The sequence below is a fragment of the Saimiri boliviensis genome, chromosome X (assembly GCF_048565385.1).
Source record: "Saimiri boliviensis isolate mSaiBol1 chromosome X, mSaiBol1.pri, whole genome shotgun sequence".
NCBI classification, from domain to species: Eukaryota; Metazoa; Chordata; class Mammalia; order Primates; family Cebidae; genus Saimiri; species Saimiri boliviensis.
Genome location: NC_133470.1, coordinates 116,768,009 through 116,786,704, shown reverse-complemented (window position 1 = coordinate 116,786,704; position 18,696 = coordinate 116,768,009). Strand labels below are relative to the sequence as shown.

At 42.3% G+C, this 18,696-nt stretch overlaps 1 protein-coding gene across 3 annotated transcripts in view; it reads left to right on the top strand.

Annotated features, from left to right (window-relative positions):
- Positions 1–18,696, top strand: part of LONRF3 (LON peptidase N-terminal domain and ring finger 3) — a 49,652-nt gene that overhangs the window by 11,845 nt on the left and 19,111 nt on the right. For 2 of the 3 annotated variants that reach the window (XM_010341695.3, XM_010341694.3), the window contains 2 exons: positions 3,680–3,968; positions 4,735–4,825. In XM_010341695.3, the coding sequence (XP_010339997.2) occupies positions 3,680–3,968; positions 4,735–4,825 (380 nt within the window). Of the gene's footprint in view, positions 1–1,153; positions 1,310–3,679; positions 3,969–4,734; positions 4,826–18,696 lie in introns of all 3 variants that reach the window. The other variant, XM_074392118.1, reaches the window with a different exon arrangement.

The following is an 18,696-nucleotide window of genomic DNA, read 5'->3' as shown; positions in this document are numbered from 1 at the left end:
CTGCATAGGACAGGACTGGAGTAGTGAGGGAAGGTAGCACTTGAGCTGAGCTTTGAAGGCTGAGCAGGGTTTGGCTTCATGGTGAGTGCTGGCATCTGAAGGAATATCATGAAGAGACTGCTGGGGGCCAGAGAATAAATCAAACTGGAGTTTGGGATTCTGTCAAATTTCATTGATCAATTAATACCCTGACTGTGTACCTTCAACACGGGACAGGAGCATGCAGGAGCTGCTGGGTGGTAAGCACTGGAACAGTTTTTTAGATGCAAAGTCACGTGCTCTCCTTGTGTTACGTGTTTCAGTATATGGAAACACACACATACACACACAAACATGTAATCCTTGCTGCTACAGGGGAAACTTGGGGCAGGAATGTGGACAGTGAATGGTGCAAGCTACATTAGAATGTGTGTCTAACCTCTCAGCTTATCCAATTGCAAGGGAAACCAGCAAGAGACAGAAACCTCCTTGCTCCTAGTACTTGAACTTAACCTAACATCCTCTCGGAAGCAAAGGCCAGAATAGGGGAGGTGACGCTGGGAGAAGAGGGAGGAAGCTGGAGTTCTGTTTTTCCTAACAATTAACTGCTCAGGTTCCCAGCTCTGAAAGGATCAAAGATCCAGGGGTGATGGTGGGGAGATGAGGAAGCAAAATGGGTAGTGGAGAAAAGAAACAGTGAGGATCCTAGAAGACATCTGTAGACTTCTGCCTACTGAGGCATTATAAACTTCAAGTTCCCCAACTGAGGTTTCTCCCTGACTTCACCTCTCTGTCTCTTTCCTCTTAGATGGGTTTTTTTAAATCCCACTGCAGACATTTCTGTGAAGTGTTAGCACCAGTGTGGTGGCTCTTAACGTTGGCTAGGCAGCAGAGGCATCTGTAGTGACTTCTCAAAATCCAGATTCCTGGACCGCTCTTCAGACCTGGGGGAGATGAAAGTAGGAAATAGAGACCTAGATTTTTCATAAGTTCCCCACTTAATTCTGATACCCACTGAAGCAAGGACCCCTGCCCTGGTGTGGTGTGTTGGGGATACTGGTCAAAGGCTTCCTCCTTAGAGTTCTGCCCTGCAAGCTGCCCCCACCGCCCCTCCCCCCTTCACCTGGGCATCTGTAGAAACTTAAGTAGTGAAGTCTTCTGTTTTATGTACCAGCTTCTCCTTAGTTTCTTTTCACCATCTGTCCCGGGGGACTCTCAGGAACATTCTCCCAATATCCTGAAGCTGTTGGCACCTCACCCTAGATTAAAGGAAGACGTAGAGTCAATAACTACTGAAGTTACCAGCCATAATCTGCCAAGGTTGTTACAGGTAAAATTCAACTCACCCAGCTCACTCATGACACTTTGTTTGGCTTTTTTGGGGGGCCAACGTGGGGAGTGAGCCCTTCCTCTCCTATTTTGGTGCCTGAGAAAGAAGAAACAGAGTCACTAGTGGTTCTATTTTTGGCAAAGAACCTCCTAAAGATACAGCTGTGAATTGCAGGCATGGTCTCAAGAGTTATTCATTACATTAAAAAAAAAAAAAAATTTGAATCAGGGTCTCGTTTTGTCACCCAGGCTGGAGTGCAGTGATGTGATCATGGCTTACTGCCTCAGACTCCTGGCCTCAAGAGATCCTCCCTCCTCAACCTCCTGAGTTGCTGGGACTACAAGCATGCACCACCATGCCCGGCTAAGTTTTTTTTTTTTTTTTTTTTTTTTTTTTTTGGAAGAGATGGAGTTTCACCGTTTTTGCCTAGGCTGGTCTTGAACTCCTGGCCTCAAGTGATACTCCCAACTTGGCCTTCCAAAGTGCTAAGATATATAGATGTAGATATAGATATATATTTTCAGTTCTTAGTTAGATCCAGCCAAGAGAGAGATTTGATAAAACTAGAAAGGAATTGGCTTACTGCCCCTGGGCCATGCAATTTGGGTGGGTTTATAGGCTTCCAGGCAGAGTCTGGGAAGAGGGCCTGACAGTCTCTCCTTTAGAGCTTTTTGTTTGTTCTAGCTGCTAGCCTTTGAGTGCCAGCACAGATCCTGTGCAAAGACAACTCTGATCCCCAAATGGATGTAATTTTGTATTTCTGCACTATACCTTATACATAAGTAAGCTTCCAATACCTATTTGTAGCAGAGAAGAGGAAAGAGATGTTGGGAAAGAATGTGGAGTTGAAGGACGTGGGAGGAAGACAGATATTGGTGCCTTTCTTTGAAAACCAGGAAACAGAACACAGAGATGGGCCCCAGGCCCTGGCTGTCTCAGCAGAGGTTAAGTGGGCAGAAGTTGAGGATCAGAAGCCCAGACTCCAAGGCAAAGTTTAGCACTGAATGTCTGGGCACCTTTAAGGGGGCAGTTTTCCCTCCATTCATGCTCGATGTTCTTCTCCTGTGTATAAGGCCTGGGCTCTCACAAGGACTAAAATGCAGGTGTGTCCAACTTTTCTTTAAAAAAAGGCAGAACTTGCAGGATCTCCTGAAATCAGAGAACTCCCAGTGATTTCAATAATTAAGATCACTGTTACCTGACTGAGAATGCTAATACTGAACTCAAATGCCGGAGCGACTTCTAATTGCAGCTCCATCTGACAAGAAGAAAAATGCCAATGTTGGCTTTGCAGTGTGAGCCAGCTGAGGAACAAGGATTGGATTTCCACCCAAACTTTGCTTTGCAAAGCAGTATACTCCTGAGTGGACAATGCCTTGGGCTCATGGAAAGTCAACGTTGTATTATTGCTATAGTGCTGGAGAAAACCCCAACTCCCCAAGTTAGAGACAGAGAACACCCACATTATTTTTCTCCTCACCTCATTGTTTTCTCCCAGCTATATGCTCCCCTTTTTCACCTGTCTACCAATTTTTTTTTTTTTTTTTTTTTTTTTTTTTGGTGTGGTTAGAGGGAAACAACAAGATGAATATTTTGACCTGGAGACTATGGGTTTAGATTAGAGAGGAGTTCTCCATGTAAATTTGCATAAACATACCATTATTACGTTTATTTCTAAATCCATTTTCAAATATCCATTTCCTCGGAAAATATTAAAAGGCTAGAGACATTATTGATTTTTTTGCCAGGTGATTTTGCCTTTTTTTTTTTTTTTTTTTAATGCTTATCACCTCAAATCTAGTAAAAGGAATGGTTTGTACCTGGTTCATTTGACCAGTGTAACACGTAGCCCTGGAGTATGAGGTAACTTGGCAGGCCATGAACAGACCTGTGCCAAAGCCCTGCCAAAAGTCCTTTTGGAGCTGGAGTTTGGGAATCACAGATGGCTGTGAATGGCAGTGAAGGTGAGAGGAATTACTGAGTGACAGGATCTGGCCTCACTGTCTGCCTTGGTTTTGCTAAAGTGGTTACTGGGGAAAGATGTGATAAGAAGGGGAACTGGCGCTATCCCTGACATTTCCCCTTTTTGCACCTACTTAAGGAGCCTCTCCTCCTACGTACCTTCCAGTCCTTGCCTAGGGAAATTCCCTAACTCCACCCAAGCTGGGTATGCCTTGGATGCAGATGCTGTGTGGACAAGAAGTGGGAAACAATGCTTTATGACAGCCCCTCGGTTGAGCTCTGTGTCCACTATGCGATCAAGGGAGGGGATCAGGACTCTATAATTTCCCTTTGTCCTTCTGGGTAGCAATATCAGAGGACAATATTGGTCCTAAGAAGATTCTGATATTTGGCCCTTTCTTCATTCAGGACAATCTGGAGCTCCCACACTGTTCTAGTCAGGAGGAAGCAGCAGCCAGGGGAGACGGCAGCAGTCCGAAGAACGCAGCTAAGGTGAAGGGGGATGGTCAGCAGCACCACATGAAAGACCAAGAAGAAGAGGAGGGGAAGCAGGATGCTGCCTCTCCAGAAGCTGCTTCCAGCAAGACTGGAAAATGCCAGGGAAAGAAAAGGAAATATTGCCAAACTGATGTCCAAGATAACACAGGGATGTCTAATAAAGCCTCCAAGCAAGGTTCTGGCTCTACGCAGGGAGAAGGTAGCTGGGAGGAGATGCCTGGGGTCACCAATATATACAAGTTACTTACCTCTGTCCGGGGGCTCCTTAGGCTCTGGGTGTGTGGCCTGCTGTGGCATTTACTAGCTGTGTGACCTCAGAGATTGCTATGAGGCTTCTGTGAGATCATGCACAGTGCCTAGCACACTATAAGTGTTCAATACTAATTATTAATATAATGGAAAGCCAAGGCATCAGCTCAAGCACAGTATCAACTAATGACATTCCATACCCATGAGGATGCCACTTCCTTCTAGTCAACCTCTCACTATCCCCATCCCCATTCTAGGAATGCAGGATGAGGGAAGTGAGGTCAGGCCTCACCCTGATCATTCTCAGCTGTGTTCCCATAGGTAGGCATGTGAAAAGCAGCAGCTGTGGCTTGCTATCTTACCAAGAGAGGTTGGCAGTGCCAAGATTCAGTTTTAGCTTTGAAGGCCTGGCTCAGTCCATTCAGTTGCTGTCGCTTCTGCTGTTGAGAGAGGTTCCTGATGCATTTGAATGAAGTCCCCAGGGCTCCTGGGCATTTCTTGACGTGCATTTCTCTTTCTGTGGGGGGCTGCTGGAAACCTCTGAGAGCCTACTTCGGAGTATCCCATTCTTAACGGCTCAGGTGTCCAGTAAATCAGCTTTCTGAGAGGTGGTGAGCATGGCAAACTGAAAAACGCATTGGATTCTTTGGCCTCAGAAGTACTATCAAGGAAACCAGGGTAGCTCCAGCGCTGACTTCTTGCTTTCTAACTCGCAGATCCTCCCACTGATCAGGGGGCCACACCTGCTCTCAGTTTACCACTTGCATCCTTCGACGCATCTGACCTTGAATGCGCTCTATGTATGAGGTACGTCCTGTGTACTGTCATTGACCGCCTGATGTTTCTTCATCTCTGGTGTCTGAACCTTTCCGCTAGTGACCTACTGCTGGGTTGGTTAGCATGCAAAAAGCATAGCTCTAACGGAATGGAAATCACAACATGGTGAAACCCTGTCTTTATTAAAAACACAAAACTTAGCCAAGTGTGGTGGCACAAGCCTGTAATCCCAGCTACTTGGGAGGCTGAGGCATGTGAATTACTTGAACTGGGGAGGCAGAGGTTTCAGTGAACAGAGATCACACCACTGTACTCTCAGCCTCTCCAAAAAAGAAAAAAAAAAAAAAGACATATTCAGACATATTAAGCCCAGTGGGGCATCGGTTTGTGACCTGTGAATAGACCATTCCCTTCCCACTCTCCAGGTTTTTCTAAGTCAGGAGTCAGGAATGCAGGGAATGCAGTCTGTGGGCAGGGGACACAAGCTGACCCAAGTGACAATCAACGTTCCCTATTCTTGGGAAGCCACGTGGTGGGGATGACTGGCTTTTGTTTTGTGTTGTGCCATGAATATTAGTAGTGGGCCTGAGATACTTAGCCAAGTATCTCCCTGCCAACCAGTACCACATCATCTCTGTTTACTCAGATCTCTGGAGAGGCAGATTATCCACATGCTCTCCTACCCCAAAAGAAAGATGCTATGATTGTGGTGTGTGTAACCATATACAATTTTTTTTTGAGATGGACTTTTGCTCTTGTTGACCAGGCTAGAGTGCAATGCCACGATCTCGGCTTACCACAACATCCGCCTCCTGGGTTCAAGCGATTCTCCTGCCTCAGCCTCCCAAGTAGCTGGGATTACAGGCACCCACCATCACACCTGGCTAATTTTTTGTATTTTTAGTAGAGATGGGGTTTCTCCATGTTGGTCAGGCTGGCCTTGAAATCCTGACCTCAGGTGATCCACCCGCCTTGGCTTCCCAAAGTGCTGGGATTACAGGTTTGAGCCACCGCACCTGGTCTTATTTTTTTTTTTTGACGGAATCTCGCTGTCACCCAGGCTACAGTGCAGTGGCGTGATCTCGGCTCACTGCAACCTCTGCCTCCCAGGTTCAAGTGATTCTCCTGCCTCAATCTCCCGAGTAGCTGAGACTACAGGCGCATGCCACCACACCTGGCTAATTTTTTTGTATTTTTAGTAAAGATGGGGTTTCACGCCAGGATGGTCTCGATCTCCTGACCTTGTGATCCACCCACCTTGGCCTCCCAAAGTGCTGGGATTACAGGCATGAGCCACTGTGCCCAGCCTACAATTTTTTAAAATTACTTACATGTGTTTGATTTCACACCTGTAACTTAGTGGCTAAGAGGAGAGGCTCCCTGGCTTTACTAGCTGTTTGACCTGGAGAGAGTGACATTCTCTGCTACTGTTTTCTTGTTAGTAAAATAGAGAACAGTTGTACCTACTCCATGGGGTTGTCATGATTAATTGAGAAAAGTCTATTTAACACCTGGAATAGTGCCTGGCATGTAATAGATATTCAGTAAATGTTAACTATTTTTTTTCCTTCTAGACCAGAGATCAGAAAGGAAACTTTAGGTCTATGGACCTCTGAGGAGGTTCTGTGTATGGATTCTAATAGATGTATGAATGCCCCAAAGTTGCATGTTAAAGTGTGTGGGTTTTCCAGGACAAGGTCCACATCCTTCAGCAGATTCACAAATGTGTCTGTTTTCCAAAAGAGCATTAAAAGGAGGCTGAGATATTTGCAGAGAAATTAAGATGGTTGTCACTGTTGGTTGCACTGGAGGGTCCTGCGGACTGTGGGGCTTCCAGATCAACTACAAGAACAAACCAGCAATCCTGAGAGGACCCACAGTCCCTCTGAAGGAAGCGGGTTGCTTCTGCAGGACCCAGGGGACACCCCAAATACACTGAGAGGCAAATTGCCTTGGGCACGTTCTCAAGCCTGTCTCAGCCTCCACCTGGAAACAGACCCAGGGCTGTTGGGGAAGACATGGTGGGAGTAAAACTGGTCCTTTGGTTTGTGTGGGAGCTGGGTGAGGCCTGGGACTGCTGTATTTCCCTAATTTCCCTGACAACCTGCATGACTCAGCAAAGGCAGACATAATCCTCCTAGGGACAAAGCTCCAGTGACCTGGGAATCTCATCCCCATCCCCCATAGCAGCTGCAGCAAGACCTGCCCAAAGAGAGCCTGAGCTCAGACACACCTAGCCCTGCCCCCACCTGATGATCCTTCCCTACCCACCCTGGTAATGGAAGACAAAGGACATGTAATCTTGGGAGTTCTAAGGCCCCACCCATCCTTTGTCCCTCTCCACATTACCACAGCTAATGCTTTCTGGAAAGCACACCTTCTGGCAGGAGGCCAACCAGCACAAAAATAGAGCATTAAACCACCAAAGCTAAGGACCCTCACAGAGTCCATTGCACCCTCTGCCACCTCCACCAGAACAGGTGCTGATATCCACTGCTGAGAGACCCATAGATGGTTCATATCACAGGACTCTGTGCAGACAACCCCCATTACCAGCCCAGAGCCGGGTAGCCCTGTTGGTGGCTAGACCCAGAAGAGAGAGAACAGTCACTGCAGTTTGGCTCACAGGAAGCCACATTCATAAGAAAAAGGGGAGCGAGTAGTACATCAAGGGAACACCTCGTGGGACAAAAGAATCTGAACAACAGCCTTCAACCCTAGACCTTTCCTCTGACAGAGCCTACTCAAATGAGAAGGAACCAGAAAACCAACCCTGATAATATAACAAAACAAGACTCTTCAGTGCCTTCAAAAAAATCACACTAGTTCACCAGCAATGGATCCAAACCAAGAAGAAGTCCTGATTTGCCTGAAAAAGAATTCAGGAGGTTAGTTATTAAGCTAATCAGGGAGAGACCAGAGAAAGGCAAAGCCCAGTGCAAGGAAATCCAAAAACTGGTACAAGAAGGGGGAAATATTCATGGAAATAGGTAGCTTAAAGAAAAAGCAGTAAAATATTCAGGAAACTTTGGACACACGTTTAGAAATGTGAAATGCTCTGTAAAGTCACAGCAATAGAATTGAACAAGCAGAAGAAAGAAATTCAGAGCTTGAAGACAAAGTCTTCAAATTAACCCAATCCAATAAAGACAAAGTAAAAGGAGTAAGAAAATATGAGCAAAGCCTCCAAGAAATCTGGGATTATGTTAAATGACCAAATCTAAGAATAATCAGTGTACCTGTGGAAGAAGAAAATTCTAAAATCCTGGAAAACATATTTGGGGGAATAATCAAGGAAAACTTCCCTGACCTTGTGAGAGACCTAGATATCCAAATATAAGAAGCAAAAAGAACACCTGGGAAATTCATTGCAAGAAGATCCTTGCCTAGGCACATTCTCATCAAGCTATCCAAAGTTAAGATGAAGGAAAGAATCTTAAGAGCGGTGAGACAGTAGCACCAGGTATCCTATAAAGGAAAACCTATCAGATTAACAGCAGATTTCTCAGCAGAAACCTTAAAAGCTAGAAGGGACTGGGGACCTATCTTCAGCCTCCTCAGACAAAACAATTGCCAGCCAAGAATTTTGTATCCAGTGAAACTTAAGCATCACTTATGAAGGAAAGATAGTCATTTTTGGATGAACAAATGCTGGGAGAATTCAGCATTACCAAGCTACCACTATAAGAACTGCTAAAAGGAGCTCTAAATATTGAAACAAATCCTGGAGACACATCAAAACAGAACCCTCTTTAAAGCATAAATCACATACGACCTAGAAAACAAAAATACAAATTAAAAATCAAAAACAAAAAACAAAGCACACAGGCAACAAAGAGCATGATGAATGCAACGGTAGCTCACATTTCAATACTAACATTGAATGTAAATGTCCTAAATGCTCCACTTAAAAATACAGAACATCAGAATGGATAAGAACTCACCAACCATCTGCTGCCTTCAGGAGACTCACCTAACACATAAATACTCACACATAAACTTGAAGTAAAGGGGTGGAAAAAGGCATTTCATGCAAATGGACACCAAAAACAAGCAGGGGTAACTATTTTTATATCAGACAAAATAAACTTTAAAGCAACAGCAGTTAAAATAGACAAAGAGGGACACAGCATATAATGGTAAAAGGCCTTGTCCAACAGGAAAATATCACAATCAATCCTAAACATATATGCACCTAACACTGAAGCTCCCACATTTATAAAACAACTACTAATGGACCTAAGAAATGAGATAGACAGCAATACAATAATAGTGGGGGACTTCAGTACTCCACTGACAGCACGAGATAGGTCATCAAGACGGAAAGTCAACAAAGAAACAATGGATTTAAACTACGCCTTGAAACAGATGGACTTAACAGATACATACAGAACATTTCATCCAACAGCCACAGAATATACATTCTATTCGACGGTGCATGCAGATTTCTCTAAGATAGACCATATGAGAGGCCATAAAGCGAGCCTCAATAAATTTAAGGAAACCAAAATTATATCAAGCATTCTCTGAGACGACAGTGGAATAAAACTGGAAATCAACTCTAAAAGGAACCTTCGAAACCATGCGGATACGTGGAAATTAAATAACCTGCTCCTAAATGAGCATTGGGTCAAAAACAAAATCAAGATGGAAATTAAAAAGTTCTTCAAACTAAATGACAGTAATGACACAACCTATCAAAGCCTCTGGGATACAGCAAAGGCGATGCTAAGGATATAGGTATAGCTCTAAGCACCTACATCGAAAAGTCTGAAAGAGCACAAACCAACAATCTACGGTCACACCTCAAGGAACTAGAGAAATAAGAACAAACCAAATCCAAACCCAGCAGAAGAAAGGAAATAACCAAGATCAGAGCAGAACTAAATTAAATAGAAACGACAAGAAGAAAATACAAAGGATAAACAAAAAGCCAGTTATTTGAAAAGATAAATAACATTGATAGACCATTAGCACGATTCACCAAGGAAAGAAGAGAGAAAATCCAAATAACCTCACTAAGAAATGAAAAGGGAGATACTACAACGGACACCACTGAAATACAAAAGATCATTCAAGGCTACTGTGAACAACTTTATGCATATAAACTAGAAAACCTAGAAGAGGTAGATAAATTCCTGGAAAAATACAACCCTCCTAGCTTAAATCAGGAAGAATGAGATATCCTGCACAGTCCAATAACAAGCAGTGAGGTTGAAATGGTAATTTAAAAATTACTAACAAAAAAAAGTCCAGGACCAGACAAATTAATAGCAGAATTCTACCAGAAATTCAAAGAAAAATTGGTACCAATCCTTTTGACACCATTCCACAAGATAGAGCAAGAAGGAACCCTCCCTAATTCATTCTATAAAGCCAGCTTCACCCTACTACCAAAACCAGGAAAGGACAACCAAAAAAAGAAAGCTACAGTCTGATACATTTGATGAACATTGATGCTAAAATCCTTAACAAAATACTAGTTAACCAAATCCAACAACATATCAAAAAGATAATCTAGCATGATCAAGTGGGTTTCACACGAGGGATGCAGGGATGGTTTAACATATGTAAGTCAATATATGTGATACACCACATAAACATAATTAAAATCAAAAATCACGTGATCATCCCAATAGCTGCAGAAAAAACCTTCAACAAAATGCAGCATCTCTTTATGATTAAAACGCTCAGCAAAACCGGCATACAAGGGACATACCTTAAGGTAATAAAAGCCATCTATGACAAACCCACAATCAATATAACACTGAATGGGGAGAAGTTGAAAGCATTCCCTCTGAGAACTGGAACAAGACAAGGATGCCCGCTCTCACCACTCCTCTTCAACATATACTGGAAGGCCCTAGCCAGAGCAGTCAGACAAGAGAAAGAAAGAAAGGGCATCCAAACTGGTAAAGAGGAAGTCAAACTGTCACTGTTTGCTGATGACATGATCGTTTACTTCAAAAACCCTAAGGACTCTTCTAGAAAGCTCCTAGAACTGATAAAACAATTCAGCAAAGTTTCCAGATAAAAGATTAAAGTGGGAAAAGGGCACCCTTTTCAACAAGTGGTGCTGGAATAATTGGCGAGCCACATGTAGGAGAATGAAACTGGATCGTCGTCTCTCATTTTATACAAAAATCAACTCATGATGGATTAAGGACTTCAGCCTAAGATCTGAAACTATAAAAACTCTAGAATATAACATTGGAAAAACCCTTCTAGGCATTGACTTTAGCAAGCTTTTCATGACCAAGAACCGAAAAGCAAATGCAGTAAAAACAAAAATAGCTGGGACCTAATTAAACTAAATAACTTTTGTATGGCAAAAGGAGCAGTCAGCCTGGTAAACAGCCCACAGAGTGAGAGAAAATCTTCACAATCTATACATCTGACAAAGGACTAATACCCACAATCTACAATCAACTCAAACAAATCAGTAAGAAAAAAACAATCCCATAAAAAGGTGGGCCAAGGATATGAATAGACAATTCTCAAAAGAAGATATACAAATGGCCAACAAGCATATGAAAAAAATGCTCAGCATCACTAATGATCAGGAAAACGTAAATCAAAATGTGATGCCACCTAACTCCTGCAAGAATGGCCATTAAAAAAAAAGCCAGTAGATGTTGGCATGGATGTGATGAGTGAACAGGGAACACTTCTACACTGCTGGTGGGAATGTAAACTAGTACGGCCACTGTGGAAAACACTGTGGAGATTGCTTAAAGAATTAAAGTAGAACTACCATTTGATCCAGCAATCCCACTGGGTATCTACCCAGAGGAAAATAAGTCATTATTCAAAAAAGATACTTGCACATGTATGTTTATAGCAGCACAATTCACAATTGCAAAATTTTGGAGCCAAGCCAAATGCCCATCGATCATACTACAAAGCCATAAAAATGAATAAAGTAACAGCATTTTCAGTGACCTGGATGAGATTGGAGACTATTCTAAGTGATGTAACTCAAGAATGGAAAACCAAACATTGTATGTTCTAACTGATATGTGGGAGCTGAGGTATAAGGATACAAAGGCATACGAATGGTACAGTGGCCTTTGGGGACTTGTGGGGAAGAGTGGAAGAGGCGTGAGGGATAAAAGACTACAAATATAGGGTGCTGCACGCTGCTTGGATGATGGTTGCACCAAAATCTCACAAATCACCACTACAGGACTTACTCATGTAACCAAATACCACCTGTACCCCAATAGCTTATGGCAAAATAAAATAAATTTTAAGAAAGAAATTAAGATGGTTGACTCGAGAAAATATAACAAAAAGTCTATTTATTTAATTTTTAAAAATTAAGTTAAATTAATTTTTTTGAGACAGTCTCACTTTGTCACCCAGGCTGGAGTGCAGTGGTGTGATTTTATTTCACTGCATTCTCTGCCTCTTGGCTCAGGCAATTCAGCCGCCTGAGTAGCTGGGACTACAGGTGCCCACCATCACACCTGGCAAATTTTTGTATTTTTAGTAGAGATGAGGTTTTACCATATTGGCCAGGCTGGTCTTGAACTCCTGACCTCAGGTGATCCACCTGCCTTGGCCTCCCAAAGTGCTGAGATTACAGGCGTAAGCCACTGCGACTGGCCCTAAAAAAAAAGTCTTTTGATAGATACACTATATGGTGGGATCCAGCCAGCAGAAACTGCTCAGATATTTCCTCGCCCTTTATGAGCACATACGCTTCTCCTGTTGATCACGTGCATTTGTATTCTGAATGACTATTGTCGGATGATGAAAAACGAGTAACACAGCCATTACCTGAAATGTGGACCTTCTTTCTATTAAAAAAATTTTTAAGTGCCATATTTGCTCATAAGCTTTGGCAGACCTGATAACAAACAGCTCAGCAGGTGGAATGTTGAAGCACTCGAAGCAAGCCTCTTGCATACTGTCAGGAGTTGATGTGGGTGGAGTGGACTAGGGTGGGAGGCGCTAGGGGAGCAGGTTCCTTTCACTACTTCCCTAACACCCTCAGGACAGAATGGCAAGCAGGCCCTGGTAAAGCCAAGGTAGAGGATAGAGAAATCCTGTTTCCAGGCAGAGCAATGGGCTTCTGCAGGTAACACCATTGTGGTTCTAAGCCCATGATGTGAGCTGTGGAGTAGACTTGACTTAGGTTGCACAGAGAACAGGTCTTTGTTGTATGTATCCTTCTTAACAGTCCCCTCAACATCCAGGGGACAAAAAAATCAAACATACAGACTCATCCTGTTTGTGTTTTCTCTGAAAACTAAGAATCCTGAGGTGTAAGTTCTTTTGTTCCTCTGCTTTCTCCCTTTCATCTTGTTTGTCCTTGATCTCAACAGGGGGCTTTGAAGGAGGACTGGAAATTTGGTCCAAGAAATAAACACCAAGAGGATAAGACCCCCTTCTAGTTGGCTCGCTCGAAATTTAAGTCATTTCCCTTATCCTGCCCCTCCGTTCTAAGTGAGACTTCAAACCAAAAACCCCTCTGTGCCTGGAGTAGCCATTGCATAGGCTGCTAAGGTATAGCTGGCCTCTCACTGCTTGATGGTGATAAGAAGCCTGCTAAATCTAGAAGGAACTTTGGATCTTGAGGTTCTGAAAACTGCACCCATCAGTTAGAAGTATGTAGTTCCCTTTTCAACAGGATTTGTCTATCAGTTAGACATCAGATGTTGACAGAGACAATTCCTTTTTTTTTCTGTTTTTTTTTTAGACAGTCTTGCTCTGTCGCCAGGTGCCAGGCTGGAGTGCAGTGGTGTGATCTCGACTCACTGCAACCTCCGCCTCCTGGTTTCAAGCAATTCTCCTGCCTCAACCTCCAGAGATCTGGGACTACAGGTGCATGCCATCATGCCCAGCTAATTTTTGTATTTTTAGTATTTTAGTATTGTATTGGGGTTCTACCAAATTGGCCAGGATAGTCTTGATCTCTTGACCTTGTGATCTGCCCACCTCGGCCTCCCAAAGTGCTGGGATTATAGGTGTGAGCCACTGCGTCCGGCCGACAGAGGCTATTTCATACACATGCTTCAGCTTTTTTTTTTTTTTAAAAAAAAAAAACAGTCTTGCCCTGTCACCCAGGCTGGAGTGCAATGGCACAATCTCGTCTCAATGCAACCTCTGCCTTCCAAGTTCAAACTATTCTCCTGCCTCAGCCTCGCAAGTAGCTGGGATTACAGGCTCATGCCAGCACACCCGACTAATTTTTGTATTTTTAGTAGAGACAGGTTTCACCATGTTGGCAAGGCAGGTGGATCACAAGGTCTCAAACTCCTGACCTTGTGATCCACCTGCGTTGGCCTCCCAAAGTGCTGGGATTACAGCCATGAGCCACCGCACCTGGCCTAATTTTTGTATTTTTAGTAGAGACGGGGTTTCACCATGTTGGCCAGGCTGGTCTTGAACTCCTGACCTTGTGATCCACCTGCCTCGGTCTCCCAAAATGCTGGGATTACAGGCATGAGCCACTGCACCTGGCCAAAAAAGCTTTTGATTCCACCTCCCTGTAGTGTTTTTCTTCTCTTTCTTGTTGTTAGGAATATGATTGGGTTCTCCTTTTACCCTCACGTGTCTTTGGGAGAGAGTGTCTAAGAGTAAAGATAGTCTGAAGCAATCTGTGTGGGTCATGAAACTAGACATTTGTACTACTTTGTGCAGGTTTCTAGTATGAAATCCAATTTCATGGTGCAGCATTGGTAGAAAGACAAGTTAGAGTGTGAATTTGTATATTCGGATTCTAGAGAGAAAATGAGGAGGAGCAGGTTGTAAGTTCCAGATGGAAAAGGGTGGAAAGAGTGAATAAAACACTCTTTCCACCCTTTTCGGAGGTGTGTAAATGAGGACCTTTCCAATGCCCAAGTCTCCCTTGCTGAACTGGGAGAGCTCTGCTGAGGAAAGTTACCGCCTAACTTCAACACTTCAGAACCCTGGCCCTCAATCCTTAGTGGTTGCAAATCCTCATTTGACATTTCCCTTGTGTGGATATCCTATCTGTTGGGGGCCACCTCTGGGGCTGCTGTGGAGCAGAACTTTTAGGGTGACAAGAACATTTTGAGATGTGTAGTAAGAATGTTTGATATTTGAACCAGTTATCTAATGTCCTAGTGACCTCTTTGTCAATTCTAACAAGAAGCTTTATATTTAACCTAGTTTTAGTTACTCAAGTAGCTGGGTGTTAAGGAGTCAGTTTGCTCTCCTCTCTCTCTCTTTCTCCCTCTCCTTCTCCCCTCCCTCCTTTCCTTCTCCTTCCCTCTTTGCTCTCATTTGATAGGAAGAGAACACAATACAAGGATATAACTGGTGGGAAAAGATAGCTATTTCCAGACAAGACAAACGTTTTATCCTGGCTGACATCAAACTGAAAGTATTTATTATTGCTGTTGTTTACTCCATCACTGTAACAATGTAAAATGGTTTTTTTGTGAGAAAATTTAGCCCTGCTCTGATTTATAAATACTTCTTGGACATGTTTTCTGAAATTGTTACCTAAAGTGGTAAATAAAAAGGAATTCTAGTCAAGTTCCCCCCCACCCCACCCCCACCCGCGTCTCTTTCTCAAAAGGAGGGAGAGAGCAGAAAGCCGGGGGAGAAAAGGGTGCGGATGAGTTTGCATCTACATGTAAATGGATGATGTCTATTTGGATGCAGAAATACATACACATAGTTGTTGCTGCATCATAGAGTGAAGGAGAAAGATGGGCTTGGGAGTCAGATCTGAATTTACATCCCAAAGCCCTGCTATTTAACCAGGTAGCTGTGTGATCTTGGGCATGTTATTTAACCTGCCTGAGTTTAAATTTTCCCAATAGTAAAATGAAGCTAATCATAATTACCACCTCTTAATATACAAAGTTAAGTATTGACTCACTAATAAATACAGCCAGAGAAATATATTCCATCTGTTCCAGTCACTTTACTCAGGCCGTGCAGAGAAGCAGAGTAGCCCTAAATATAGAAGTGAGTATTGAAAAGTGTGATGTATTCTAAGCATCTGAACCTTGAACTATTTCAAGGCAATAATTATGCAGCATCTGTGGCCGCATTTGTGTTTGCTATCACTCAGTCAGGGGCATTTTAATCATAGCTCTTGCTAAGAGATTGCTGTGCCCTTTTGGGTGTGTTTTATTCATCTGCTCACTAAATGTCAGTATTTATTGCAATTAATTAGCCAGCTATATCTTTGTTATTTTAGATAGATTATGTTGTTACATTCTTAAATGAACAATAGGCTTAATAGTGAAATTCTCAGAAAAAAATAGTTTTGCATATTAGTTGTAGATACAGATTCATCAATCATCTTCATCATTAGTACCATCAAATAATAATATATAAGAGGCATTCAGATTCACAAGACTAAGTTACCAAGGAAATGAGATATTTTGGCTTAGCTGCTCTGATAATTAGATCACAGCAGTGGTTCCAAATCACACTTTTGCAAAACATTTTAAATTGTGAAATATACACAGTGGAAAAGTGCAGAAAGTATAAATATGCTCTCAACAAAATATTGTAGAGAGGATACTTATGTAACCCGTCTCAGTTCAAGAAATAAAATACTGCCAGGATCCAAGAAGCTGCCCGTATGCCTCTTCCCAATCAGGACTATTCTCCCTATTGTGAACCACTATCTTGACTTTTATCTTGTTTCTCTTTATAGCTTTACTACCCATATATGTATCTCTAAGCAATGCAACCTAGTTTTACCTGTGTAAAAGCTTTATATAAACTGAATTATCCAGAGTTTATTCTTTCAATCTGGTTTATTTTACTCAATATTAGGATATATCCAAGTTATTGCATGTTGGTGAAGTTTGTTAATTTTCATTATTATATAGTATCCCACTGTATGAATCTTCCACAGTCTGTTTATCAGTTCTCTTATGGATGGATGTTTGGGTGTATTTAGTTAAGGGATATCGTGGGCAACATTATTATAAACATTGTTTACACCTGCTGGTGCATATGAATGTTTGTTCATTTTCTGTTGGCTTCCCTCTTTTTCTTACTGACTTCTAGGGGCTCTATGTATGCTCTAGATACAAGTTCTTTGATAGTCATGTGTGTTGCAGATACTTTCTTCTACTCTGGCTTGCCTTTTTGCCCTCTTAATGACATTTTCTGATGAACTTAAAAGCACTTCTTCTTCCTTTTTTTGAGAGGGAGTCTCGTTCTGTCACCCAGGCTGGAGTGCAGTGGTGCTATCTCAGCTTACTGCAACCTCTGCCTTCTGGATTCAAACGATTGTCCTGTCTCAGCCTTCTCAGCATCTGGGATTACAGGCACGTGCCAACATGGTTGGCTAATTTTTACTGCATTTTGCCATGTTGGCCAGGCTGATCTTAAACTCCTGACCTCAGATGATCCACCCGCCTCAGCCTCAAAGTGCTGGGATTACAGGCATGAGCCACTGCTCACAGCCAAAAGCTCTTCATTTTAATACAGTCAAAATTATCAGTCTTTTCATTTATAGGTAGGGTTTGTGTCGCAATTCATTTTTTTACCTTCAGGTCATAAAGATATTCTCATATTTTATCTTTATTTACTTTTATTTAACTAATTAATTTTTTTGAGACTCGAGGTCTCAAACTCCTGGTCTCAAGTGATCCTCTTGCCTCAGCCCTCCTCGTCAAGTAGCTGGGATTAGACATGTAAGCAACTGTGCCTGGCTGCTTCATCTTCTGAAAGTTTCATTGTTTTTCTTTTCTTTTCTTTTCTTTTCTTTTTTTTTTTTTTTTGTTTTTTGAGACGGAGTTTCGCTCTTGTTACCCAGGCTGGAGTGCAATGGCGCGATCTTGGCTCACCGCAACCTCCGCCTCCTGGGTTCAGGCAATTCTCCTGCCTCAGCCTCCTGAGTAGCTGGGATTACAGGCACGCGCCACCATGCCCAGCTAATTTTTTTGTATTTTTAGTAGAGACGGGGTTTCACCATGTTGACCAGAATGGTCTCGATCTCTCGACCTCGTGATCCACCCGCCTCGGCCTCCCAAAGTGCTGGGATTACAGGCTTGAGCCACTGCGCCCGGCTGTTTTGCTTTTCACATTTATTTTTACAGCCCACATGGAATTGATTTTTGCAGATGATATGAGACATGCTCCAATTCCATTTCCCCCTATAGATAACCAACTCTCCTAATACCATTTACTGAGAATGCTATTTATGTATTGAAAATCTTTTCCCCATCTGCTTTGAAGTGCCACATTTGTCATAAATCAAGAATCCACGTCTGGATCTGTTTCTGGGCTTTCTATTCTATTCCATGTGTCTATTTGTCCTTTTGCTAGTCATATACTGTTTTAATCACCACAGCTTTATATGTTCTGTTATCTGGTAGAGTGAGTCCTCCCACATCGTTGCTCTTCAGACGTACCTTGGCTCTTGACACTTTGCTTTTCCTTATAAAGTTTAGAAATCAACTTGTCAAGTTCCACAAAAACAAACAAATGAAATAGTTTGAGATTGTTTTATTGGGACTTGGTTAGTTGTTTAATTTTTTTTCGATGAGGTGTTTGTAGCTTTTTCCAATAGAGGTCTCCTACAGCTGTTGTAAGATTTCTTCCCAGGCATTTGATTTTTAAAAACAGTTGTAAATGTTATCTTTAAGATGGTGGCATTTCTAATGTTTATTGCTGGTATATGGAACTATAATTGTGTGTGTGCATGTGTCTATTTAGCTAGTAACCTTGTTAATTCTGTTAATTCTTATTCTAATAATTTGTAGATTCTTTTAGATTTTGCAACTTCATCATCATATCATTTGGGAATAATGACAGATTTGGTTTTTTCCTTTCCAGTTCTCATAAATTTTTTTCTTGTCTTAGTGCACTGGGACCTCCATCATAAATAGTTAAAAAAAAAAAAAACTTTGCTTTTTGGCTAATTTGATAACTACAATTTATTAATCTTAATTAAT